The sequence below is a fragment of the Salmo salar genome, chromosome ssa17 (genome assembly GCF_905237065.1).
Source record: "Salmo salar chromosome ssa17, Ssal_v3.1, whole genome shotgun sequence".
NCBI classification, from domain to species: domain Eukaryota; kingdom Metazoa; phylum Chordata; class Actinopteri; order Salmoniformes; family Salmonidae; genus Salmo; species Salmo salar.
The window spans coordinates 39,507,096-39,534,407 of NC_059458.1; the positions used below are offsets into that span (position 1 = coordinate 39,507,096).

At 45.1% G+C, this 27,312-nt stretch overlaps 1 protein-coding gene across 6 annotated transcripts in view; it reads left to right on the plus strand.

Annotated features, from left to right (window-relative positions):
- Positions 1-27,312, plus strand: part of LOC106592742 (tudor domain-containing protein 3) — a 64,812-nt gene that overhangs the window by 31,967 nt on the left and 5,533 nt on the right. For 3 of the 6 annotated variants that reach the window (XM_045699591.1, XM_045699590.1, XM_045699593.1), the window contains exons 11-13: positions 23,498-24,287; positions 24,787-25,288; positions 26,722-26,847. In XM_045699591.1, coding sequence (XP_045555547.1) covers positions 23,498-24,287; positions 24,787-25,288; positions 26,722-26,847 — 1,418 coding nt within the window. Of the gene's footprint in view, positions 1-23,497; positions 24,288-24,786; positions 25,289-25,621; positions 25,706-25,771; positions 26,684-26,721; positions 26,848-26,923; positions 27,311-27,312 lie in introns of those variants that run through there. The other 3 variants (XM_045699592.1, XM_045699594.1, XM_045699595.1) reach the window with 3 other exon arrangements.

Below are 27,312 nucleotides of genomic sequence, written 5' to 3' on the forward strand. Positions count from 1 at the left end.
GTCTTCTCCCTACAAGGTACAGTTAGGGGTCCTGTCCTTCCTTTACCAATAGTCTTCTACATACAAGGTACAGTTAGGGGTCCTTCCTTTACCAATAGTCTTCTACATACAAGGTACAGTTAGGGGTCCTTCCTTTACCAATAGTCTTCTCCCTACAAGGTACAGTTAGGGCGTCCTTCCTTTACCAATAGTCTTCTACATACAAGGTACAGTTAGGGGTCCTGTCCTTCCTTTACCAATAGTCTTCTACATACAAGGTACAGTTAGGGGTCCTTCCTTTACCAATAGTCTTCTACATACAAGGTACAGTTAGGGGTCCTGTCCTTCCTTTACCAATAGTCTTCTCCCTACAAGGTACAGTTAGGGGTCCTTCCTTTACCAATAGTCTTCTCCCTACAAGGTACAGTTAGGGGTCCTGTCCTTCCTTTACCAATAGTCTTCTCCCTACAAGGTACAGTTAGGGGTCCTGTCCTTCCTTTACCAATAGTCTTCTACATACAAGGTACAGTTAGGGGTCCTTCCTTTACCAATAGTCTTCTACATACAAGGTACAGTTAGGGGTCCTGTCCTTCCTTTACCAATAGTCTTCTATATACAAGGTACATTTAGGGGTCCTGTCCTTCCTTTACCAATAGTCTTCTCCCTACAAGGTACAGTTAGGGGTCCTGTCCTTCCTTTACCAATAGTCTTCTCCCTACAAGGTACAGTTAGGGGTCCTGTCCTTCCTTTACCAATAGTCTTCTCCCTACAAGGTACAGTTAGGGGTCCTTCCTTTACCAATAGTCTTCTCCCTACAAGGTACAGTTAGGGGTCCTGTCCTTCCTTTACCAATAGTCTTCTACATACAAGGTACAGTTAGGGGTCCTGTCCTTCCTTTACCAATAGTCTTCTCCCTACAAGGTACAGTTAGGGGTCCTGTCCTTCCTTTACCAATAGTCTTCTACATACAAGGTACAGTTAGGGCGTCCTTCCTTTACCAATAGTCTTCTACATACAAGGTACAGTTAGGGGTCCTTCCTTTACCAATAGTCTTCTCCCTACAAGGTACAGTTAGGGGTCCTGTCCTTCCTTTACCAATAGTCTTCTCCCTACAAGGTACAGTTAGGGGTCCTGTCCTTCCTTTACCAATAGTCTTCTACATACAAGGTACAGTTAGGGGTCCTTCCTTTACCAATAGTCTTCTACATACAAGGTACAGTTAGGGGTCCTTCCTTTACCAATAGTCTTCTCCCTACAAGGTACAGTTAGGGGTCCTGTCCTTCCTTTACCAATAGTCTTCTACATACAAGGTACAGTTAGGGGTCCTTCCTTTACCAATAGTCTTCTACATACAAGGTACAGTTAGGGCGTCCTTCCTTTACCAATAGTCTTCTCCCTACAAGGTACAGTTAGGGGTCCTTCCTTTACCAATAGTCTTCTACATACAAGGTACAGTTAGGGGTCCTGTCCTTCCTTTACCAATAGTCTTCTACATACAAGGTACAGTTAGGGGTCCTTCCTTTACCAATAGTCTTCTACATACAAGGTACAGTTAGGGGTCCTGTCTTTCCTTTACCAATAGTCTTCTCCCTACAAGGTACAGTTAGGGGTACTTCCTTTACCAATAGTCTTCTCCCTACAAGGTACAGTTAGGGGTCCTGTCCTTCCTTTACCAATAGTCTTCTCCCTACAAGGTACAGTTAGGGGTCCTGTCCTTCCTTTACCAATAGTCTTCTACATACAAGGTACAGTTAGGGGTCCTTCCTTTACCAATAGTCTTCTACATACAAGGTACAGTTAGGGGTCCTGTCCTTCCTTTACCAATAGTCTTCTACATACAAGGTACAGTTAGGGGTCCTGTCCTTCCTTTACCAATAGTCTTCTCCCTACAAGGTACAGTTAGGGGTCCTTCCTTTACCAATAGTCTTCTCCCTACAAGGTACAGTTAGGGGTCCTGTCCTTCCTTTACCAATAGTCTTCTCCCTACAAGGTACAGTTAGGGGTCCTGTCCTTCCTTTACCAATAGTCTTCTACATACAAGGTACAGTTAGGGGTCCTTCCTTTACCAATAGTCTTCTACATACAAGGTACAGTTAGGGGTCCTGTCCTTCCTTTACCAATAGTCTTCTACATACAAGGTACAGTTAGGGGTCCTGTCCTTCCTTTACCAATAGTCTTCTCCCTACAAGGTACAGTTAGGGGTCCTGTCCTTCCTTTACCAATAGTCTTCTCCCTACAAGGTACAGTTAGGGGTCCTGTCCTTCCTTTACCAATAGTCTTCTCCCTACAAGGTACAGTTAGGGGTCCTGTCCTTCCTTTACCAATAGTCTTCTCCCTACAAGGTACAGTTAGGGGTCCTGTCCTTCCTTTACCAATAGTCTTCTCCCTACAAGGTACAGTTAGGGGTCCTGTCCTTCCTTTACCAATAGTCTTCTACATACAAGGTACAGTTAGGGGTCCTGTCCTTCCTTTACCAATAGTCTTCTCCCTACAAGGTACAGTTAGGGGTCCTGTCCTTCCTTTACCAATAGTCTTCTCCCTACAAGGTACAGTTAGGGGTCCTTCCTTTACCAATAGTCTTCTCCCTACAAGGTACAGTTAGGGGTCCTGTCCTTCCTTTACCAATATTCTTCTCCCTACAAGGTACAGTTAGGGGTCCTTCCTTTACCAATAGTCTTCTACATACAAGGTACAGTTAGGGGTCCTTCCTTTACCAATAGTCTTCTCCCTACAAGGTACAGTTAGGGGTCCTGTCCTTCCTTTACCAATAGTCTTCTCCCTACAAGGTACAGTTAGGGGTCCTGTCCTTCCTTTACCAATAGTCTTCTCCCTACAAGGTACAGTTAGGGGTCATGTCCTTCCTTTACCAATAGTCTTCTACATACAAGGTACAGTTAGGGGTCCTGTCCTTCCTTTACCAATAGTCTTCTCCCTACAAGGTACAGTTAGGGGTCCTTCCTTTACCAATAGTCTTCTACATACAAGGTACAGTTAGGGGTCCTGTCCTTCCTTTACCAATAGTCTTCTACATACAAGGTACAGTTAGGGGTCCTTCCTTTACCAATAGTCTTCTACATACAAGGTACAGTTAGGGGTCCTGTCCTTCCTTTACCAATAGTCTTCTCCCAACAAGGTACAGTTAGGGGTCCTGTCCTTCCTTTACCAATAGTCTTCTACATACAAGGTACAGTTAGGGGTCCTTCCTTTACCAATAGTCTTCTCCCTACAAGGTACAGTTAGGGGTCCTGTCCTTCCTTTACCAATAGTCTTCTCCCTACAAGGTACAGTTAGGGGTCCTGTCCTTCCTTTACCAATAGTCTTCTACATACAAGGTACAGTTAGGGGTCCTTCCTTTACCAATAGTCTTCTCCCTACAAGGTACAGTTAGGGGTCCTGTCCTTCCTTTACCAATAGTCTTCTACATACAAGGTACAGTTAGGGGTCCTTCCTTTACCAATAGTCTTCTCCCTACAAGGTACAGTTAGGGGTCCTTCATTTTCCACTAGTCTTCTCCCTACAAGGTACAGTTAGGGGTCCTGTCCTTCCTTTACCAATAGTCTTCTCCCTACAAGGTACAGTTAGGGGTCCTGTCCTTCCTTTACCAATAGTCTTCTACATACAAGGTACAGTTAGGGGTCCTTCCTTTACCAATAGTCTTCTCCCTACAAGGTACAGTTAGGGGTCCTTCCTTTACCAATAGTCTTCTACATACAAGGTACAGTTAGGGTCCGTCCTTCCTTTACCAATAGTCTTCTACATACAAGGTACAGTTAGGGGTCCTTCCTTTACCAATAGTCTTCTACATACAAGGTACAGTTAGGGGTCCTTCCTTTACCAATAGTCTTCTCCCTACAAGGTACAGTTAGGGGTCCTGTCCTTCCTTTACCAATAGTCTTCTACATACAAGGTACAGTTAGGGGTCCTTCCTTTACCAATAGTCTTCTACATACAAGGTACAGTTAGGGGTCCTTCCTTTACCAATAGTCTTCTCCCTACAAGGTACAGTTAGGGGTCCTTCCTTTACCAATAGTCTTCTACATACAAGGTACAGTTAGGGGTCCTGTCCTTCCTTTACCAATAGTCTTCTACATACAAGGTACAGTTAGGGGTCCTTCCTTTACCAATAGTCTTCTACATACAAGGTACAGTTAGGGGTCCGTCCTTCCTTTACCAATAGTCTTCTACCTATAAGGTACAGTTAGGGGCGTCCTTCCTTTACCAATAGTCTTCTACCTACAAGGTACAGTTAGGGGCCGGTCCTTCCTTTACCAATAGTCTTCTACATACAAGGTACAGTTAGGGGTCCGTCCTTCCTTTACCAATAGTCTTCTACATACAAGGTACAGTTAGGGGCTGTCCTTCCTTTACCAATAGTCTTCTACATACAAGGTACAGTTAGGGGGTCCTTCCTTTACCAATAGTCTTCTCCCTACAAGGTACAGTTAGGGGTCCTTCCTTTACCAATAGTCTTCTACATACAAGGTACAGTTAGGGGGGTCCTTCCTTTACCAATAGTCTTCTCCCTACAAGGTACAGTTAGGGGTCCTGTCCTTCCTTTACCAATAGTCTTCTACATACAAGGTACAGTTAGGGGTCCTTCCTTTACCAATAGTCTTCTACATACAAGGTACAGTTAGGGGTCCTGTCCTTCCTTTACCAATAGTCTTCTACATACAAGGTACAGTTAGGGGTCCTGTCCTTCCTTTACCAATAGTCTTCTCCCTACAAGGTACAGTTAGGGGTCCTTCCTTTACCAATAGTCTTCTCCCTACAAGGTACAGTTAGGGGTCCTGTCCTTCCTTTACCAATAGTCTTCTCCCTACAAGGTACAGTTAGGGGTCCTGTCCTTCCTTTACCAATAGTCTTCTACATACAAGGTACAGTTAGGGGTCCTTCCTTTACCAATAGTCTTCTACATACAAGGTACAGTTAGGGGTCCTGTCCTTCCTTTACCAATAGTCTTCTATATACAAGGTACAGTTAGGGGTCCTGTCCTTCCTTTACCAATAGTCTTCTCCCTACAAGGTACAGTTAGGGTCCTGTCCTTCCTTTACCAATAGTCTTCTCCCTACAAGGTACAGTTAGGGGTCCTGTCCTTCCTTTACCAATAGTCTTCTACCTACAAGGTACAGTTAGGGGTCCTGTCCTTCCTTTACCAATAGTCTTCTACATACAAGGTACAGTTAGGGGTCCTGTCCTTCCTTTACCAATAGTCTTCTACCTACAAGGTACAGTTAGGGGTCCTGTCCTTCCTTTACCAATAGTCTTCTACATACAAGGTACAGTTAGGGGTCCTGTCCTTCCTTTACCAATAGTCTTCTCCCTACAAGGTACAGTTAGGGGTCCTGTCCTTCCTTTACCAATAGTCTTCTCCCTACAAGGTACAGTTAGGGGTCCTGTCCTTCCTTTACCAATAGTCTTCTCCCTACAAGGTACAGTTAGGGGTCCTGTCCTTCCTTTACCAATAGTCTTCTCCCTACAAGGTACAGTTAGGGGTCCTGTCCTTCCTTTACCAATAGTCTTCTCCCTACAAGGTACAGTTAGGGGTCCTGTCCTTCCTTTACCAATAGTCTTCTCCCTACAAGGTACAGTTAGGGGTCCTTCCTTTACCAATAGTCTTCTCCCTACAAGGTACAGTTAGGGGTCCTGTCCTTCCTTTACCAATAGTCTTCTACATACAAGGTACAGTTAGGGGTCCTGTCCTTCCTTTACCAATATTCTTCTCCCTACAAGGTACAGTTAGGGGTCCTTCCTTTACCAATAGTCTTCTACATACAAGGTACAGTTAGGGGTCCTTCCTTTACCAATAGTCTTCTCCCTACAAGGTACAGTTAGGGGTCCTGTCCTTCCTTTACCAATAGTCTTCTCCCTACAAGGTACAGTTAGGGGTCCTGTCCTTCCTTTACCAATAGTCTTCTCCCTACAAGGTACAGTTAGGGGTCATGTCCTTCCTTTACCAATAGTCTTCTACATACAAGGTACAGTTAGGGGTCCTGTCCTTCCTTTACCAATAGTCTTCTCCCTGCAAGGTACAGTTAGGGGTCCTGTCCTTCCTTTACCAATAGTCTTCTACATACAAGGTACAGTTAGGGGTCCTTCCTTTACCAATAGTCTTCTACATACAAGGTACAGTTAGGGGTCCTTCCTTTACCAATAGTCTTCTACATACAAGGTACAGTTAGGGGTCCTGTCCTTCCTTTACCAATAGTCTTCTACATACAAGGTACAGTTAGGGGTCCTTCCTTTACCAATAGTCTTCTACATACAAGGTACAGTTAGGGGTCCTGTCCTTCCTTTACCAATAGTCTTCTCCCAACAAGGTACAGTTAGGGGTCCTGTCCTTCCTTTACCAATAGTCTTCTACATACAAGGTACAGTTAGGAGTCCTTCCTTTACCAATAGTCTTCTCCCTACAAGGTACAGTTAGGGGTCCTGTCCTTCCTTTACCAATAGTCTTCTCCCTACAAGGTACAGTTAGGGGTCCTGTCCTTCCTTTACCAATAGTCTTCTACATACAAGGTACAGTTAGGGGTCCTGTCCTTCCTTTACCAATAGTCTTCTACATACAAGGTACAGTTAGGGGTCCTTCCTTTACCAATAGTCTTCTACATACAAGGTACAGTTAGGGGTCCTTCCTTTACCAATAGTCTTCTCCCTACAAGGTACAGTTAGGGGTCCTGTCCTTCCTTTACCAATAGTCTTCTACATACAAGGTACAGTTAGGGGTCCTTCCTTTACCAATAGTCTTCTCCCTACAAGGTACAGTTAGGGGTCCTTCATTTACCAATAGTCTTCTCCCTACAAGGTACAGTTAGGGGTCCTGTCCTTCCTTTACCAATAGTCTTCTCCCTACAAGGTACAGTTAGGGGTCCTGTCCTTCCTTTACCAATAGTCTTCTACATACAAGGTACAGTTAGGGGTCCTTCCTTTACCAATAGTCTTCTCCCTACAAGGTACAGTTAGGGGTCCTTCCTTTACCAATAGTCTTCTACATACAAGGTACAGTTAGGGGTCCTGTCCTTCCTTTACCAATAGTCTTCTACATACAAGGTACAGTTAGGGGTCCTTCCTTTACCAATAGTCTTCTCCATACAAGGTACAGTTAGGGGTCCTTCCTTTACCAATAGTCTTCTACATACAAGGTACAGTTAGGGGTCCTGTCCTTCCTTTACCAATAGTCTTCTACATACAAGGTACAGTTAGGGGTCCTTCCTTTACCAATAGTCTTCTACATACAAGGTACAGTTAGGGGTCCTGTCCTTCCTTTACCAATAGTCTTCTACATACAAGGTACAGTTAGGGGTCCTTCCTTTACCAATAGTCTTCTACATACAAGGTACAGTTAGGGGCTGTCCTTCCTTTACCAATAGTCTTCTACATACAAGGTACAGTTAGGGGTCCGTCCTTCCTTTACCAATAGTCTTCTCCATACAAGGTACAGTTAGGGTCGTCCTTCCTTTACCAATAGTCTTCTCCATACAAGGTACAGTTAGGGTCGGTCCTTCCTTTACCAATAGTCTTCTCATACAAGGTACAGTTAGGGGTCCTGTCCTTCCTTTACCAATAGTCTTCTACCTACAAGGTACAGTTAGGGGTCCTTCCTTTACCAATAGTCTTCTCCCTACAAGGTACAGTTAGGGGCCTGTCCTTCCTTTACCAATAGTCTTCTCCCTACAAGGTACAGTTAGGGGTCTGTCCTTCCTTTACCAATAGTCTTCTACATACAAGGTACAGTTAGGGGTCCGTCCTTCCTTTACCAATAGTCTTCTACATACAAGGTACAGTTAGGGGGTCCTTCCTTTACCAATAGTCTTCTCCATACAAGGTACAGTTAGGGGTCCTGTCCTTCCTTTACCAATAGTCTTCTACCTACAAGGTACAGTTAGGGGTCCTTCCTTTACCAATAGTCTTCTCACTACAAGGTACAGTTAGGGGTCTGTCCTTCCTTTACCAATAGTCTTCTCCATACAAGGTACAGTTAGGGGTCCTGTCCTTCCTTTACCAATAGTCTTCTACATACAAGGTACAGTTAGGGGCTGTCCTTCCTTTACCAATAGTCTTCTACATACAAGGTACAGTTAGGGGGTCCTTCCTTTACCAATAGTCTTCTCATACAAGGTACAGTTAGGGGTCCTGTCCTTCCTTTACCAATAGTCTTCTACATACAAGGTACAGTTAGGGGTCCTGTCCTTCCTTTACCAATAGTCTTCTACATACAAGGTACAGTTAGGGGTCTGTCCTTCCTTTACCAATAGTCTTCTCCCTACAAGGTACAGTTAGGGGTCCTGTCCTTCCTTTACCAATAGTCTTCTCATACAAGGTACAGTTAGGGGTCCTGTCCTTCCTTTACCAATAGTCTTCTACATACAAGGTACAGTTAGGGGTCCTTCCTTTACCAATAGTCTTCTCCCTACAAGGTACAGTTAGGGGTCCTTCCTTTACCAATAGTCTTCTACATACAAGGTACAGTTAGGGGTCCTGTCCTTCCTTTACCAATAGTCTTCTCCCTATAAGGTACAGTTAGGGGTCCTTCCTTTACCAATAGTCTTCTCCCTACAAGGTACAGTTAGGGGTCCTGTCCTTCCTTTACCAATAGTCTTCTACATACAAGGTACAGTTAGGGGTCCTGTCCTTCCTTTACCAATATTCTTCTCCCTACAAGGTACAGTTAGGGGTCCTTCCTTTACCAATAGTCTTCTACATACAAGGTACAGTTAGGGGTCCTTCCTTTACCAATAGTCTTCTCCCTACAAGGTACAGTTAGGGGTCCTGTCCTTCCTTTACCAATAGTCTTCTCCCTACAAGGTACAGTTAGGGGTCCTGTCCTTCCTTTACCAATAGTCTTCTCCCTACAAGGTACAGTTAGGGGTCATGTCCTTCCTTTACCAATAGTCTTCTACATACAAGGTACAGTTAGGGGTCCTGTCCTTCCTTTACCAATAGTCTTCTCCCTACAAGGTACAGTTAGGGGTCCTGTCCTTCCTTTACCAATAGTCTTCTACATACAAGGTACAGTTAGGGGTCCTTCCTTTACCAATAGTCTTCTACATACAAGGTACAGTTAGGGGTCCTTCCTTTACCAATAGTCTTCTACATACAAGGTACAGTTAGGGGTCCTGTCCTTCCTTTACCAATAGTCTTCTACATACAAGGTACAGTTAGGGGTCCTTCCTTTACCAATAGTCTTCTACATACAAGGTACAGTTAGGGGTCCTGTCCTTCCTTTACCAATAGTCTTCTCCCAACAAGGTACAGTTAGGGGTCCTGTCCTTCCTTTACCAATAGTCTTCTACATACAAGGTACAGTTAGGAGTCCTTCCTTTACCAATAGTCTTCTCCCTACAAGGTACAGTTAGGGGTCCTGTCCTTCCTTTACCAATAGTCTTCTCCCTACAAGGTACAGTTAGGGGTCCTGTCCTTCCTTTACCAATAGTCTTCTACATACAAGGTACAGTTAGGGGTCCTGTCCTTCCTTTACCAATAGTCTTCTACATACAAGGTACAGTTAGGGGGTCCTTCCTTTACCAATAGTCTTCTACATACAAGGTACAGTTAGGGGTCCTTCCTTTACCAATAGTCTTCTCCCTACAAGGTACAGTTAGGGGTCCTGTCCTTCCTTTACCAATAGTCTTCTACATACAAGGTACAGTTAGGGGTCCTTCCTTTACCAATAGTCTTCTCCCTACAAGGTACAGTTAGGGGTCCTTCATTTTCCACTAGTCTTCTCCCTACAAGGTACAGTTAGGGGTCCTGTCCTTCCTTTACCAATAGTCTTCTCCCTACAAGGTACAGTTAGGGGTCCTGTCCTTCCTTTACCAATAGTCTTCTACATACAAGGTACAGTTAGGGGTCCTTCCTTTACCAATAGTCTTCTCCCTACAAGGTACAGTTAGGGGTCCTTCCTTTACCAATAGTCTTCTACATACAAGGTACAGTTAGGGGTCCTTCCTTTACCAATAGTCTTCTACATACAAGGTACAGTTAGGGGTCCTTCCTTTACCAATAGTCTTCTACATACAAGGTACAGTTAGGGGTCCTTCCTTTACCAATAGTCTTCTCCCTACAAGGTACAGTTAGGGGTCCTGTCCTTCCTTTACCAATAGTCTTCTACATACAAGGTACAGTTAGGGGTCCTTCCTTTACCAATAGTCTTCTACATACAAGGTACAGTTAGGGGTCCTTCCTTTACCAATAGTCTTCTCCCTACAAGGTACAGTTAGGGGTCCTTCCTTTACCAATAGTCTTCTACATACAAGGTACAGTTAGGGGTCCTGTCCTTCCTTTACCAATAGTCTTCTACATACAAGGTACAGTTAGGGGTCCTTCCTTTACCAATAGTCTTCTACATACAAGGTACAGTTAGGGGTCCTGTCCTTCCTTTACCAATAGTCTTCTCCCTATAAGGTACAGTTAGGGGTCCTTCCTTTACCAATAGTCTTCTCCCTACAAGGTACAGTTAGGGGTCCGGTCCTTCCTTTACCAATAGTCTTCTCCCTACAAGGTACAGTTAGGGGTCCTGTCCTTCCTTTACCAATAGTCTTCTACATACAAGGTACAGTTAGGGGTCCTTCCTTTACCAATAGTCTTCTACATACAAGGTACAGTTAGGGGTCCTGTCCTTCCTTTACCAATAGTCTTCTACATACAAGGTACAGTTAGGGGTCCTGTCCTTCCTTTACCAATAGTCTTCTCCCTACAAGGTACAGTTAGGGGTCCTTCCTTTACCAATAGTCTTCTCCCTACAAGGTACAGTTAGGGGTCCTGTCCTTCCTTTACCAATAGTCTTCTCCCTACAAGGTACAGTTAGGGGTCCTGTCCTTCCTTTACCAATAGTCTTCTACATACAAGGTACAGTTAGGGGTCCTTCCTTTACCAATAGTCTTCTACATACAAGGTACAGTTAGGGGTCCTGTCCTTCCTTTACCAATAGTCTTCTATATACAAGGTACATTTAGGGGTCCTGTCCTTCCTTTACCAATAGTCTTCTCCCTACAAGGTACAGTTAGGGGTCCTGTCCTTCCTTTACCAATAGTCTTCTCCCTACAAGGTACAGTTAGGGGTCCTGTCCTTCCTTTACCAATAGTCTTCTCCCTACAAGGTACAGTTAGGGGTCCTGTCCTTCCTTTACCAATAGTCTTCTCCCTACAAGGTACAGTTAGGGGTCCTGTCCTTCCTTTACCAATAGTCTTCTCCCTACAAGGTACAGTTAGGGGTCCTGTCCTTCCTTTACCAATAGTCTTCTCCCTACAAGGTACAGTTAGGGGTCCTGTCCTTCCTTTACCAATAGTCTTCTCCCTACAAGGTACAGTTAGGGGTCCTTCCTTTACCAATACTCTTCTCCCTACAAGGTACAGTTAGGGGTCCTGTCCTTCCTTTACCAATAGTCTTCTACATACAAGGTACAGTTAGGGGTCCTGTCCTTCCTTTACCAATATTCTTCTCCCTACAAGGTACAGTTAGGGGTCCTTCCTTTACCAATAGTCTTCTACATACAAGGTACAGTTAGGGGTCCTTCCTTTACCAATAGTCTTCTCCCTACAAGGTACAGTTAGGGGTCCTGTCCTTCCTTTACCAATAGTCTTCTCCCTACAAGGTACAGTTAGGGGTCCTGTCCTTCCTTTACCAATAGTCTTCTCCCTACAAGGTACAGTTAGGGGTCATGTCCTTCCTTTACCAATAGTCTTCTACATACAAGGTACAGTTAGGGGTCCTGTCCTTCCTTTACCAATAGTCTTCTCCCTACAAGGTACAGTTAGGGGTCCTGTCCTTCCTTTACCAATAGTCTTCTACATACAAGGTACAGTTAGGGGTCCTTCCTTTACCAATAGTCTTCTACATACAAGGTACAGTTAGGGGTCCTTCCTTTACCAATAGTCTTCTACATACAAGGTACAGTTAGGGGTCCTGTCCTTCCTTTACCAATAGTCTTCTACATACAAGGTACAGTTAGGGGTCCTTCCTTTACCAATAGTCTTCTACATACAAGGTACAGTTAGGGGTCCTGTCCTTCCTTTACCAATAGTCTTCTCCCAACAAGGTACAGTTAGGGGTCCTGTCCTTCCTTTACCAATAGTCTTCTACATACAAGGTACAGTTAGGAGTCCTTCCTTTACCAATAGTCTTCTCCCTACAAGGTACAGTTAGGGGTCCTGTCCTTCCTTTACCAATAGTCTTCTCCCTACAAGGTACAGTTAGGGGTCCTGTCCTTCCTTTACCAATAGTCTTCTACATACAAGGTACAGTTAGGGGTCCTGTCCTTCCTTTACCAATAGTCTTCTACATACAAGGTACAGTTAGGGGTCCTTCCTTTACCAATAGTCTTCTACATACAAGGTACAGTTAGGGGTCCTTCCTTTACCAATAGTCTTCTCCCTACAAGGTACAGTTAGGGGTCCTGTCCTTCCTTTACCAATAGTCTTCTACATACAAGGTACAGTTAGGGGTCCTTCCTTTACCAATAGTCTTCTCCCTACAAGGTACAGTTAGGGGTCCTTCATTTTCCACTAGTCTTCTCCCTACAAGGTACAGTTAGGGGTCCTGTCCTTCCTTTACCAATAGTCTTCTCCCTACAAGGTACAGTTAGGGGTCCTGTCCTTCCTTTACCAATAGTCTTCTACATACAAGGTACAGTTAGGGGTCCTTCCTTTACCAATAGTCTTCTCCCTACAAGGTACAGTTAGGGGTCCTTCCTTTACCAATAGTCTTCTACATACAAGGTACAGTTAGGGGTCCTGTCCTTCCTTTACCAATAGTCTTCTACATACAAGGTACAGTTAGGGGTCCTTCCTTTACCAATAGTCTTCTCCCTACAAGGTACAGTTAGGGGTCCTTCCTTTACCAATAGTCTTCTACATACAAGGTACAGTTAGGGGTCCTGTCCTTCCTTTACCAATAGTCTTCTACATACAAGGTACAGTTAGGGGTCCTTCCTTTACCAATAGTCTTCTACATACAAGGTACAGTTAGGGGTCCTTCCTTTACCAATAGTCTTCTCCCTACAAGGTACAGTTAGGGGTCCTGTCCTTCCTTTACCAATAGTCTTCTACATACAAGGTACAGTTAGGGGTCCTTCCTTTACCAATAGTCTTCTACATACAAGGTACAGTTAGGGGTCCTTCCTTTACCAATAGTCTTCTCCCTACAAGGTACAGTTAGGGGTCCTTCCTTTACCAATAGTCTTCTACATACAAGGTACAGTTAGGGGTCCTGTCCTTCCTTTACCAATAGTCTTCTACATACAAGGTACAGTTAGGGGTCCTTCCTTTACCAATAGTCTTCTACATACAAGGTACAGTTAGGGGTCCTGTCCTTCCTTTACCAATAGTCTTCTCCCTATAAGGTACAGTTAGGGGTCCTTCCTTTACCAATAGTCTTCTCCCTACAAGGTACAGTTAGGGGTCCGGTCCTTCCTTTACCAATAGTCTTCTCCCTACAAGGTACAGTTAGGGGTCCTGTCCTTCCTTTACCAATAGTCTTCTACATACAAGGTACAGTTAGGGGTCCTTCCTTTACCAATAGTCTTCTACATACAAGGTACAGTTAGGGGTCCTGTCCTTCCTTTACCAATAGTCTTCTACATACAAGGTACAGTTAGGGGTCCTGTCCTTCCTTTACCAATAGTCTTCTCCCTACAAGGTACAGTTAGGGGTCCTTCCTTTACCAATAGTCTTCTCCCTACAAGGTACAGTTAGGGGTCCTGTCCTTCCTTTACCAATAGTCTTCTCCCTACAAGGTACAGTTAGGGGTCCTGTCCTTCCTTTACCAATAGTCTTCTACATACAAGGTACAGTTAGGGGTCCTTCCTTTACCAATAGTCTTCTACATACAAGGTACAGTTAGGGGTCCTGTCCTTCCTTTACCAATAGTCTTCTATATACAAGGTACATTTAGGGGTCCTGTCCTTCCTTTACCAATAGTCTTCTCCCTACAAGGTACAGTTAGGGGTCCTGTCCTTCCTTTACCAATAGTCTTCTCCCTACAAGGTACAGTTAGGGGTCCTGTCCTTCCTTTACCAATAGTCTTCTCCCTACAAGGTACAGTTAGGGGTCCTGTCCTTCCTTTACCAATAGTCTTCTCCCTACAAGGTACAGTTAGGGGTCCTGTCCTTCCTTTACCAATAGTCTTCTCCCTACAAAGTACAGTTAGGGGTCCTGTCCTTCCTTTACCAATAGTCTTCTCCCTACAAGGTACAGTTAGGGGTCCTGTCCTTCCTTTACCAATAGTCTTCTCCCTACAAGGTACAGTTAGGGGTCCTTCCTTTACCAATAGTCTTCTCCCTACAAGGTACAGTTAGGGGTCCTGTCCTTCCTTTACCAATAGTCTTCTACATACAAGGTACAGTTAGGGGTCCTGTCCTTCCTTTACCAATATTCTTCTCCCTACAAGGTACAGTTAGGGGTCCTTCCTTTACCAATAGTCTTCTACATACAAGGTACAGTTAGGGGTCCTTCCTTTACCAATAGTCTTCTCCCTACAAGGTACAGTTAGGGGTCCTGTCCTTCCTTTACCAATAGTCTTCTCCCTACAAGGTACAGTTAGGGGTCCTGTCCTTCCTTTACCAATAGTCTTCTCCCTACAAGGTACAGTTAGGGGTCATGTCCTTCCTTTACCAATAGTCTTCTACATACAAGGTACAGTTAGGGGTCCTGTCCTTCCTTTACCAATAGTCTTCTCCCTACAAGGTACAGTTAGGGGTCCTGTCCTTCCTTTACCAATAGTCTTCTACATACAAGGTACAGTTAGGGGTCCTTCCTTTACCAATAGTCTTCTACATACAAGGTACAGTTAGGGGTCCTTCCTTTACCAATAGTCTTCTACATACAAGGTACAGTTAGGGGTCCTGTCCTTCCTTTACCAATAGTCTTCTACATACAAGGTACAGTTAGGGGTCCTTCCTTTACCAATAGTCTTCTACATACAAGGTACAGTTAGGGGTCCTGTCCTTCCTTTACCAATAGTCTTCTCCCAACAAGGTACAGTTAGGGGTCCTGTCCTTCCTTTACCAATAGTCTTCTACATACAAGGTACAGTTAGGAGTCCTTCCTTTACCAATAGTCTTCTCCCTACAAGGTACAGTTAGGGGTCCTGTCCTTCCTTTACCAATAGTCTTCTCCCTACAAGGTACAGTTAGGGGTCCTGTCCTTCCTTTACCAATAGTCTTCTACATACAAGGTACAGTTAGGGGTCCTGTCCTTCCTTTACCAATAGTCTTCTACATACAAGGTACAGTTAGGGGTCCTTCCTTTACCAATAGTCTTCTACATACAAGGTACAGTTAGGGGTCCTTCCTTTACCAATAGTCTTCTCCCTACAAGGTACAGTTAGGGGTCCTGTCCTTCCTTTACCAATAGTCTTCTACATACAAGGTACAGTTAGGGGTCCTTCCTTTACCAATAGTCTTCTCCCTACAAGGTACAGTTAGGGGTCCTTCATTTTCCACTAGTCTTCTCCCTACAAGGTACAGTTAGGGGTCCTGTCCTTCCTTTACCAATAGTCTTCTCCCTACAAGGTACAGTTAGGGGTCCTGTCCTTCCTTTACCAATAGTCTTCTACATACAAGGTACAGTTAGGGGTCCTTCCTTTACCAATAGTCTTCTCCCTACAAGGTACAGTTAGGGGTCCTTCCTTTACCAATAGTCTTCTACATACAAGGTACAGTTAGGGGTCCTGTCCTTCCTTTACCAATAGTCTTCTACATACAAGGTACAGTTAGGGGTCCTTCCTTTACCAATAGTCTTCTACATACAAGGTACAGTTAGGGGTCCTTCCTTTACCAATAGTCTTCTCCCTACAAGGTACAGTTAGGGGTCCTGTCCTTCCTTTACCAATAGTCTTCTACATACAAGGTACAGTTAGGGGTCCTTCCTTTACCAATAGTCTTCTACATACAAGGTACAGTTAGGGGTCCTTCCTTTACCAATAGTCTTCTCCCTACAAGGTACAGTTAGGGGTCCTTCCTTTACCAATAGTCTTCTACATACAAGGTACAGTTAGGGGTCCTGTCCTTCCTTTACCAATAGTCTTCTACATACAAGGTACAGTTAGGGGTCCTTCCTTTACCAATAGTCTTCTACATACAAGGTACAGTTAGGGGTCCTGTCCTTCCTTTACCAATAGTCTTCTCCCTACAAGGTACAGTTAGGGGTCCTTCCTTTACCAATAGTCTTCTCCCTACAAGGTACAGTTAGGGGTCCTGTCCTTCCTTTACCAATAGTCTTCTCCCTACAAGGTACAGTTAGGGGTCCTGTCCTTCCTTTACCAATAGTCTTCTACATACAAGGTACAGTTAGGGGTCCTTCCTTTACCAATAGTCTTCTACATACAAGGTACAGTTAGGGGTCCTGTCCTTCCTTTACCAATAGTCTTCTATATACAAGGTATATTTAGGGGTCCTGTCCTTCCTTTACCAATAGTCTTCTACATACAAGGTACAGTTAGGGGTCCTTCCTTTACCAATAGTCTTCTACATACAAGGTACAGTTAGGGGTCCTGTCCTTCCTTTACCAATAGTCTTCTCCCTACAAGGTACAGTTAGGGGTCCTTCCTTTACCAATAGTCTTCTCCCTACAAGGTACAGTTAGGGGTCCTGTCCTTCCTTTACCAATAGTCTTCTCCCTACAAGGTACAGTTAGGGGTCCTGTCCTTCCTTTACCAATAGTCTTCTACATACAAGGTACAGTTAGGGGTCCTTCCTTTACCAATAGTCTTCTACATACAAGGTACAGTTAGGGGTCCTGTCCTTCCTTTACCAATAGTCTTCTATATACAAGGTACATTTAGGGGTCCTGTCCTTCCTTTACCAATAGTCTTCTCCCTACAAGGTACAGTTAGGGGTCCTGTCCTTCCTTTACCAATAGTCTTCTCCCTACAAGGTACAGTTAGGGGTCCTGTCCTTCCTTTACCAATAGTCTTCTCCCTACAAGGTACAGTTAGGGGTCCTTCCTTTACCAATAGTCTTCTCCCTACAAGGTACAGTTAGGGGTCCTGTCCTTCCTTTACCAATAGTCTTCTACATACAAGGTACAGTTAAGGGTCCTGTCCTTCCTTTACCAATATTCTTCTCCCTACAAGGTACAGTTAGGGGTCCTTCCTTTACCAATAGTCTTCTACATACAAGGTACAGTTAGGGGTCCTGTCCTTCCTTTACCAATAGTCTTCTCCCTACAAGGTACAGTTAGGGGTCCTGTCCTTCCTTTACCAATAGTCTTCTACATACAAGGTACAGTTAGGGGTCCTTCCTTTACCAATAGTCTTCTCCCTACAAGGTAGTTAGGGGTCCTTCCTTTACCAATAGTCTTCTCCCTACAAGGTACAGTTAGGGGTCATTCCTTTACCAATAGTCTTCTCCCTACAAGGTACAGTTAGGGGTCCTGTCCTTCCTTTACCAATAGTCTTCTCCCTACAAGGTACAGTTAGGGGTCCTGTCCTTCCTTTACCAATAGTCTTCTACATACAAGGTACAGTTAGGGGTCCTTCCTTTACCAATAGTCTTCTACATACAAGGTACAGTTAGGGGTCCTTCCTTTACCAATAGTCTTCTCCCTACAAGGTACAGTTAGGGGTCCTGTCCTTCCTTTACCAATAGTCTTCTCCCTACAAGGTACAGTTAGGGGTCCTGTCCTTCCTTTACCAATAGTCTTCTCCCTACAAGGTACAGTTAGGGGTCCTGTCCTTCCTTTACCAATAGTCTTCTACATACAAGGTACAGTTAGGGGTCCTTCCTTTACCAATAGTCTTCTACATACAAGGTACAGTTAGGGGTCCTGTCCTTCCTTTACCAATAGTCTTCTCCCTACAAGGTACAGTTAGGGGTCCTGTCCTTCCTTTACCAATAGTCTTCTCCCTACAAGGTACAGTTAGGGGTCCTTCCTTTACCAATAGTCTTCTCCCTACAAGGTACAGTTAGGGGTCCTGTCCTTCCTTTACCAATAGTCTTCTACATACAAGGTACAGTTAAGGGTCCTGTCCTTCCTTTACCAATATTCTTCTCCCTACAAGGTACAGTTAGGGGTCCTTCCTTTACCAATAGTCTTCTACATACAAGGTACAGTTAGGGGTCCTGTCCTTCCTTTACCAATAGTCTTCTCCCTACAAGGTACAGTTAGGGGTCCTGTCCTTCCTTTACCAATAGTCTTCTACATACAAGGTACAGTTAGGGGTCCTTCCTTTACCAATAGTCTTCTCCCTACAAGGTAGTTAGGGGTCCTTCCTTTACCAATAGTCTTCTCCCTACAAGGTACAGTTAGGGGTCATTCCTTTACCAATAGTCTTCTCCCTACAAGGTACAGTTAGGGGTCCTGTCCTTCCTTTACCAATAGTCTTCTCCCTACAAGGTACAGTTAGGGGTCCTGTCCTTCCTTTACCAATAGTCTTCTACATACAAGGTACAGTTAGGGGTCCTTCCTTTACCAATAGTCTTCTACATACAAGGTACAGTTAGGGGTCCTTCCTTTACCAATAGTCTTCTCCCTACAAGGTACAGTTAGGGGTCCTGTCCTTCCTTTACCAATAGTCTTCTCCCTACAAGGTACAGTTAGGGGTCCTGTCCTTCCTTTACCAATAGTCTTCTCCCTACAAGGTACAGTTAGGGGTCCTGTCCTTCCTTTACCAATAGTCTTCTACATACAAGGTACAGTTAGGGGTCCTTCCTTTACCAATAGTCTTCTACATACAAGGTACAGTTAGGGGTCATGTCCTTCCTTTACCAATAGTCTTCTACATACAAGGTACAGTTAGGGGTCCTGTCCTTCCTTTACCAATAGTCTTCTCCCTACAAGGTACAGTTAGGGGTCCTGTCCTTCCTTTACCAATAGTCTTCTACATACAAGGTACAGTTAGGGGTCCTTCCTTTACCAATAGTCTTCTACATACAAGGTACAGTTAGGGGTCCTTCCTTTACCAATAGTCTTCTACATACAAGGTACAGTTAGGGGTCCTGTCCTTCCTTTACCAATAGTCTTCTACAAACAAGGTACAGTTAGGGGTCCTGTCCTTCCTTTACCAATAGTCTTCTACATACAAGGTACAGTTAGGGGTCCTTCCTTTACCAATAGTCTTCTCCCTACAAGGTACAGTTAGGGGTCCTGTCCTTCCTTTACCAATAGTCTTCTACATACAAGGTACAGTTAGGGGTCCTTCCTTTACCAATAGTCTTCTCCCTACAAGGTACAGTTAGGGGTCCTTCATTTTCCACTAGTCTTCTCCCTACAAGGTACAGTTAGGGGTCCTGTCCTTCCTTTACCAATAGTCTTCTCCCTACAAGGTACAGTTAGGGGTCCTGTCCTTCCTTTACCAATAGTCTTCTACATACAAGGTACAGTTAGGGGTCCTTCCTTTACCAATAGTCTTCTCCCTACAAGGTACAGTTAGGGGTCCTGTCCTTCCTTTACCAATCGTCTTCAGCAGGGTTGTTGGCTACAGTTGAAACGTGTTGGTTTTAACAATAAAGAAGTGTCTCTACTTCACTTTGCCCCATGAATTCATGCACCTTGGTGGGAGAGCGAGGTAGCATCAGGGATCGTTTCCTTCCTCTACCTTTATCCTGCTGTGGTGCCTGCTTTCAACCTGATATTTTCACAAAGCACATAGCAGTCTGTTACACCTATTTGTGACATTTATTGAAAAGGGGGAATTTTCTATTATAGGTAGATAATCATTTTCTTCATCCTGTTTGTCTTTCTGATTCACACTCTTTTTCCAGCATCAAAGCTTAACTGTCATTCAAAATTCCTTAAAATATTGTACATTTTTATAAGAAATATATATTTTTAAAGAAAGGGTATGGTGTAAATCTGTGTTGGAGTGGGTAACTCTCCCGGCTCCATGGACATGTTCCGTTCCCCTCTGGAGAGCAGGGTTCAACTTCCAAGTCCATCTTTCACACTTCTGTTTCCTCTTAATATTTCACCCCCTTTGTTTCTGATCCATCTGTCATAAAACAAATCAAATAGGTCAGGATTAAAACACATGTTAATACAGAGCTCCACACTGTGTGTTATTGTCTCTGGTCCTGTAGTCCTGTCTCTGGTGTTATAGTCTCTGGTGTTGTAGTCTCTGGTCCTGTAGTCCTGTCTCTGGTGTTATAGTCTCTGGTGTTGTAGTCTCTGGTCCTGTAGTCCTGTCTCTGGTGTTATAGTCTCTGGTGTTATAGTCTCTGGTGTTGTAGTCTCTGGTGTTATAGTCTCTGGTGTTGTAGTCTCTGGCGCTGTAGTCCTGTCTCTGGTGTTATAGTCTCTGGTGTTGTAGTCTCTGGTGTTATAGTCTCTGGTGTTGTAGTCTCTGGTGCTGTAGTCTCTGATGTTATAGTCTCTGGTGTTGTAGTCTCTTGTGTTGTAGTCCTGTCTCTTGTGTTGTAGTCCTGTCTCTGGTGTTATAGTATCTGGTGTTGTAGTCCTGTCTCTGGTGTTGTAGTCCTGTCTCTGGTGTTGTAGTCCTGTCTCTGGTGTTGTAGTCCTGTCTCTGGTGTTGTAGTCTCTGGTGTTGTAGTCCTGTCTCTGGTGTTGTAGTCTCTGGTGTTGTCGTCCTGTCTCTGGTGTTATAGTCTCTGGTGCAGTAGTCCTGTCTCTGGTGCAGTAGTCCTGTCTCTGGTGCGGTAGTCCTGTCTCTGGTGCTGTAGTCCTGTCTCTGGTGATGTAGTCTCTGGTGCTGTAGTCTCTGGTGCTGTAGTCTGGTGTTATAGTCTCTGGTGTTGTCATCCTGTCTCTGGTGCTGTAGTCTCTGGTGCTGTAGTCCTGTCTCTGGTGCTGTAGTCTCTGGTGCAGTAGTCCTGTCTCTGGTGCTGTAGTCTCTGGTGCTATAGTGTCTGGTGCTGTAGTCTCTGGTGCTGTAGTGTCTGGTGCTGTAGTCTCTGGTGCTGTAGTCCTGTCTCTGGTGCGGTAGTCTCTGGTGCTCTAGTCTGGTGCTGTAGTCCTGTCTCTGGTGCTGTAATCCTGTCTCTGGTGCCGTAGTCCTGTCTCTGGCGCCGTAGTCCTGTCTCTGGCGCCGTAGTCCTGTCTCTGGCGCCGTAGTCCTGTCTCTGGCGCCGTAGTCCTGTCTCTGGCGCCGTAGTCCTGTCTCTTGCGCCGTAGTCCTGTCTCTTGCGCCGTAGTCCTGTCTCTTGCGCCGTAGTCCTGTCTCTTGCGCCGTAGTCCTGTCTCTTGCGCCGTAGTCCTGTCTCTGGCGCCGTAGTCCTGTCTCTGGCGCCGTAGTCCTGTCTCTGGCGCCGTAGTCCTGTCTCTGGCGCCGTAGTCCTGTCTCTGGCGCCGTAGTCCTGTCTCTGGCGCCGTAGTCCTGTCTCTGGCGCCGTAGTCCTGTCTCTGGTGCTGTAGTCCTGTCTCTTGTGCTGTAGTCCTGTCTCTCCTCTGGTGGTTATAGTGAGGAGCCAGCCAGATGGTCTGTGTGTCTCTCTACAGAGGGTATTAAGCTGTATAAAACAGTGCTGCCGTTAGTTAAGTCTCTGACATCAGTGGGTATGCATGGAGACAAACTGACATATGGTTCACCACAGAGGGTGAAATGGACACAGCCAACAGAGAGGGATGGGTTTCATTTCCTGCCTTTCATGAGGGGAAGTTACTGTTTGATGTTTGGGCTCATTTCAAGTATTTAGATGTTTGAAACCAGAGTTTGGGATCATGCCATTTTTACTGAACTCTGGCATTGATGTTTGTTTCCCCCTTCTTTGTTTATATACGGGTATATAATGACGTATGTTTCGATTTTATTTGTATTTGTTTCTCAGGTCTCCAATTAAAAGACAGTATCTAGAATTTAAGCATGGGTGTGTGTGTACATGTCAGGGATGTGACCAATGGACAATTTTGCTTAACGTTTAATCTGCATTTTTCTACATATAATTTTCTGTTAAAACGATACAAGAAAAATCTGAAAATTCCACGTCAATTTACAATGCAGAATAATGATCCTATTAATTCACGATGCAGAATAATTCATTCATGATGCAGAATAATTCATTCACGATGCAGAATAATTCATTCACGATGCAGAATAATTCATTCACGATGCAGAATAATGGTCCTAATAAGGACAACTAGGGCCAGACAGTGAAGTTCTGTCTCCCTCAGTCATATCCCCTTGAAAGCACCTCTGCTACGGTCTGTTTGTTTGTCTGTGAGGGTACACGACAGCTGTTTAAACACCAAACCTTCTCTGGAGATGGATTGGAAGCGCCCGCTGAACGGGTATTTTACTTGTCTGTAAAGGAAGGTCGCTTCTGAAGTGGGACTTAACGTCCTTCACGAGGCGTCCAGAACTGTCCATCAAATGAATCTTGAGCTGCCTGTGGGATAAACTATCGTACAGCCTGCCGCCTGCTCCTCTTTACATCTTGTTAAATACCATGACTTACCAATTTTATTTATTTTATTTCAACTTTATTTAACCAGGTAGGCCAGTTGAGAACAAGTTCTCATTTACAACTACGACCTGGCCAAGATAAAGCAAAGCAGTGCGACACAAACAACGACGCAGAGTTACACATGGAATAAACAAGCGTACAGTCAATAACACTATAGAAAAGTCTATATACAGTGTGTGTAAATGTAGTAAGGAGACATTTAGTAGAAAGAAAATACATCTTCCTCTAGGAATCGCCTCCTAAGATTCAGTATTTTTGAAACGGAGACTGATTAGTTGCCGTACTTCAGAGAACACAAACACTCACAGCAGGTCTGCCACCAGACAGACAGAACCGGGCACTGGGCCAATCAGTATAGGCAGGTCTGCCACCAGACAGACAGAACCGGGCACTGGGCCGATCAGTATAGGCAGGTCAGCCACCAGACAGACAGAACCGGGCACTGGGCCGATCAGTATAGGCAGGTCAGCCACCAGACAGACAGAACCGGCACTAGGCCGATCAGTATAGGCAGGTCAGCCACCAGACAGACAGAACCGGGCACTGGGCCGATCAGTATAGGCAGGTCAGCCACCAGACAGACAGAACCGGGCACTGGGTCGATCAGTATAGGCAGGTCAGCCACCAGACAGACAGAACCGGCACTGGGCCGATCAGTATAGGCAGGTCAGCCACCAGACAGACAGAACCGGGCACTGGGCCGATCAGTATAGGCAGGTCAGCCACCAGACAGACAGAACCGGGCACTGGCCCGATCAGTATAGGCAGGTCAGCCACCAGACAGACAGAACCGGGCACTGGGCCGATCAGTATATGCAGGTCAGCCACCAGACAGACAGAACCGGGCACTGGGCCGATCAGTATAGGCAGGTCAGCCACCAGACAGACAGAACCGGGCACTGGGCCGATCAGTATAGGCAGGTCAGCCACCAGACAGACAGAACCGGGCACTAGGCCTGTCTATCGGCAAACAAAAACAACATTTTGTTGAAATGTTTAAACGTTCACAACGTGTGTGTGTGTGTGTGTGTGTGTGTGTGTGTGTGTGTGTGTGTGTGTGTGTGTGTGTGTGTGTGTGTGTGTGTGTGTGTGTGTGTGTGTGTGTGTGTGTGTGTGTGTGTGTGTGTGTGTGTGAATATCTTTTTCTCTGGGTTTCTCCTCCAGAGCCAAAGAGCCAGTCCTCTCAGAGGCATCATGATGGTAAGATGACGTTCCCCCCTAACCACCAGTCCCAGGACAGGTACCCCCAACGCAGCGACAGCCGCAACGACAGGTCAGACAGTAGGAATGACTGGTCCAGGAACGACAGATCACGGAAGGAGAGGAACGATAGATCAGACTTCAGGAACGATAGGAACGACAGACCACCTCGCTTCCAGAGGGATAGTGACAAGGATTTCCCTAAACCTGGCCACGACCCTTCCATCACCACATCCACCCCTTCCCCAGCTCCAGTCTCAGCTCCAGCAGGGGGCCAGCAGGGCCAGGAGAGAGCCCAGGACAGAGGCCAGGAAAGGGGCCAGACACAGGAGAAGGCCCCTCCTGGAGGTGGAGGAGGGACAGAGAGGTGGAGAGAGGCCCAGAATGAGAGACAAGCAGCCAGGGAGGCCAGAGGACAGGCATCAGTGTTCTGCCCAGCTACGTACCCCGCCCCTGGCCAGCGGAACAGAGAACCCAGAGACGGAACCCAGGGGGATCCTTTTGGTTCTGGAACCTTCCAGCAGGGAATCAGAGTAGGTTCTAGTTTTGGTTCCGGAGGGTTCCAGAACCAAAGTCGGAGAGAGCAGCACTCGGTACCTGATCTGTCGTTTAATAAGAGAGGAGGAGGGATGAAGCAGAACAACGGGTCTGCACCAGCTGCCTCTAAACCAGGCCAGCACCAGACAGAGTCCAGTTCTAACTGTGTATCAGAACCTAAAGGGGTCCAGAGATCTGACAGCAGAGCAGACAACAGGTATGGATACTAGATTAGACTTGATTATGAATGTCGTCTCATCAAATCAAGTTTTATTGGTCACATACACATGGATAGCAGATGTTAATGTGAGTGTAGCGAAATGCTTGTGCTTCTAGTTCCGACAGTGCAGTAATATCTAACAAATAATCTAACAATTCCACAACAACTACCTAATACACACAAGTGTAAAGGAATGAATACGAATATATGAATGAGTGATGGCCGAACGGCATAGGCAAAATGCAGTAGACGGTATAGAGTACAGTATATACATATGAGATGAGTAATGTAGGGTATGTAAACATTATATAAAGTGGCATTATTTGTATGGATACTTGATTAGACTTGCATTGTCAATGTCATCCGTGTTTATGAATACAATGTGCGAGGATTGACTGTTTTCTCATGTGTATGCAATGGTTTTCATTCTTGTACGATGATGCCAATGAAAGAATGTGCATTCTGGGATGTACAGTAAAGTTGTGTTGTATTGTAGAGCTGAGCCCAACAGCAGAAGGAGAGGAGGGGGGAAGTCCCACAGGGAAAGGCCCAACTCTGACAACTTTGATCGTTACCGGGACAACGGACCGTCAAACTCTTCTGCGTTGTGGGCGGGGCAAGAGGAGGACTGTAGCGCCGGGACGCAGGACTGGGGCGTGTCCCGTGGGGAGTCTCGTCCAGTGAAAGGCCAAGTGGGCGGCGGCCCAGGCTCGGGTCCACATCTCCAAAACGGTGACTCGTCAACGGAACACCGGACAGGGCCAATCAAACAACAGAACTACTCCTCTGGTCCCGCCCCCAGGGAGAGGGAGGAGCCACACAACAGGAACAGCACTAACCCCGCCCATAACAACTCCAACACCGCCCCTAAGAAGAGGTCAGGGCAGGTCAAAGGGCAGAGGTCAGACCAGGGACAGGTTGGGTCCATGGAGCCTCAAGGCCTGGGGAACTTGAAACCAGGAGACCAGGTTCTAGCGCTCTACTGGGAAGACAACAAGGTACAATTATATTAACACTGGACTCATGGTTAGATAGATGGAAGGATGACAATCAATTATATTAACACTGGACTCATGGTTAGATAGATGGAAGGATGACAATCAATTATATTAACACTGGAGTCATGGTTAGATAGATGGAAGGATGACAATCAATCATATTGAAATCTCCTAAAATAAATGGCGAATAATTTGACGATATTAAACACTGTTTACATTCTTGAGTTTGATATAACTTTCAACACTTGTCCAAAGCTTTACATAGATGTTAGACGTGTTCTTGGACAGAATAGACTGGTTGTATGCTGTGTATAAAGACACTTCTGTGTGTAGTTCTACAGGTCCAGGATAGATGCTGTGTATAATGACACCTCTGTGTGTAGTTCTACAGGTCCAGGATAGATGCTGTGTATAATGACACCTCTGTGTGTAGTTCTACAGGTCCAGGATAGATGCTGTGTATAATGACACCTCTGTGTGTAGTTCTACAGATCCAGGATAGATGCTGTGTATAATGACACCTCTGTGTGTAGTTCTACAGGTCCAGGATAGATGCTGTGTATAATAACACCTCTGTGTGTAGTTCTACAGGTCCAGGATAGATGCTGTGTATAATGACACCTCTGTGTGTAGTTCTACAGGTCCAGGATAGATGCTGTGTATAATAACACCTCTGTGTGTAGTTCTACAGATCCAGGATAGATGCTGTGTATAATAACACCTCTGTGTGTAGTTCTACAGATCCAGGATAGATGCTGTGTATAATAACACCTCTGTGTGTAGTTCTACAGATCCAGGATAGATGCTGTGTATAATGACACCTCTGTGTGTAGTTCTACAGATCCAGGATAGATGCTGTGTATAATGACACCTCTGTTTGTAGTTCTACAGATCCAGGATAGATGCTGTGTTTAATGACACCTCTGTGTGTAGTTCTACAGATCCAGGATAGATGCTGTGTATAATGACACCTCTGTGTGTAGTTCTACAGATCCAGGATAGATGCTGTGTATAATGACACCTCTGTGTGTAGTTCTACAGATCCAGGATAGATGCTGTGTATAATGACACCTCTGTGTGTAGTTCTACAGATCCAGGATAGATGCTGTGTATAATGACACCTCTGTGTGTAGTTCTACAGATCCAGGATAGATGCTGTGTATAATAACACCTCTGTGTGTAGTTCTACAGATCCAGGATAGATGCTGTGTATAATGACACCTCTGTGTGTAGTTCTACAGATCCAGGATAGATGCTGTGTATAATGACACCTCTGTGTGTAGTTCTACAGATCCAGGATAGATGCTGTGTATAATAACACCTCTGTGTGTAGTTCTACAGGTCCAGGATAGATGCTGTGTATAATGACACCTCTGTGTGTAGTTCTACAGGTCCAGGATAGATGCTGTGTATAATGACACCTCTGTTTGTAGTTCTACAGATCCAGGATAGATGCTGTACATCCCTCTGGTCTCACAGCGGTCGTGGTCTTTACTGAGTATGGAAACTGTGAGGAGGTCCTTCTACACAACATCAGACCTGTCAACACGGACTTCTGGGTAAGTATCTATGGACTGCAGTTGCTCTGTCTCAACTCACCTTTCCGTGATTCCTCACGTCCTCTCTCCTCTCCAGCTTCTCAACCGTATTGGAGGAGAATGTCCAAGGTCCCTCCCCCACCCTAGACCGTCTCCTCTAATGGGTTTTAGAGAAGGAGGAGAGAAGAGGATGTAAGGAAACGAGGATAGACTCATTGAGAATGAGCCTACGTTCTGCCTAAAGAAAGTCCTTGGTTCCGTCTGAGATGACGCTACGTATTCAGTTGTGAATACACCGACTGATACGACGTGGTTTTGTCTTCAGGAAGACCTCTATCAGCTGGTTCTAATATAATCTCATAAACCAGGGCCTGTATTCACAGTGTCTTGAGCCAGAGTGCAGATCTTGGATCAGGTCCTGCCTGTGAAAATAGAATCTTATTCAGTACGATGTTAAAAGGCCAAACTGATGGTAGATCTGTATGT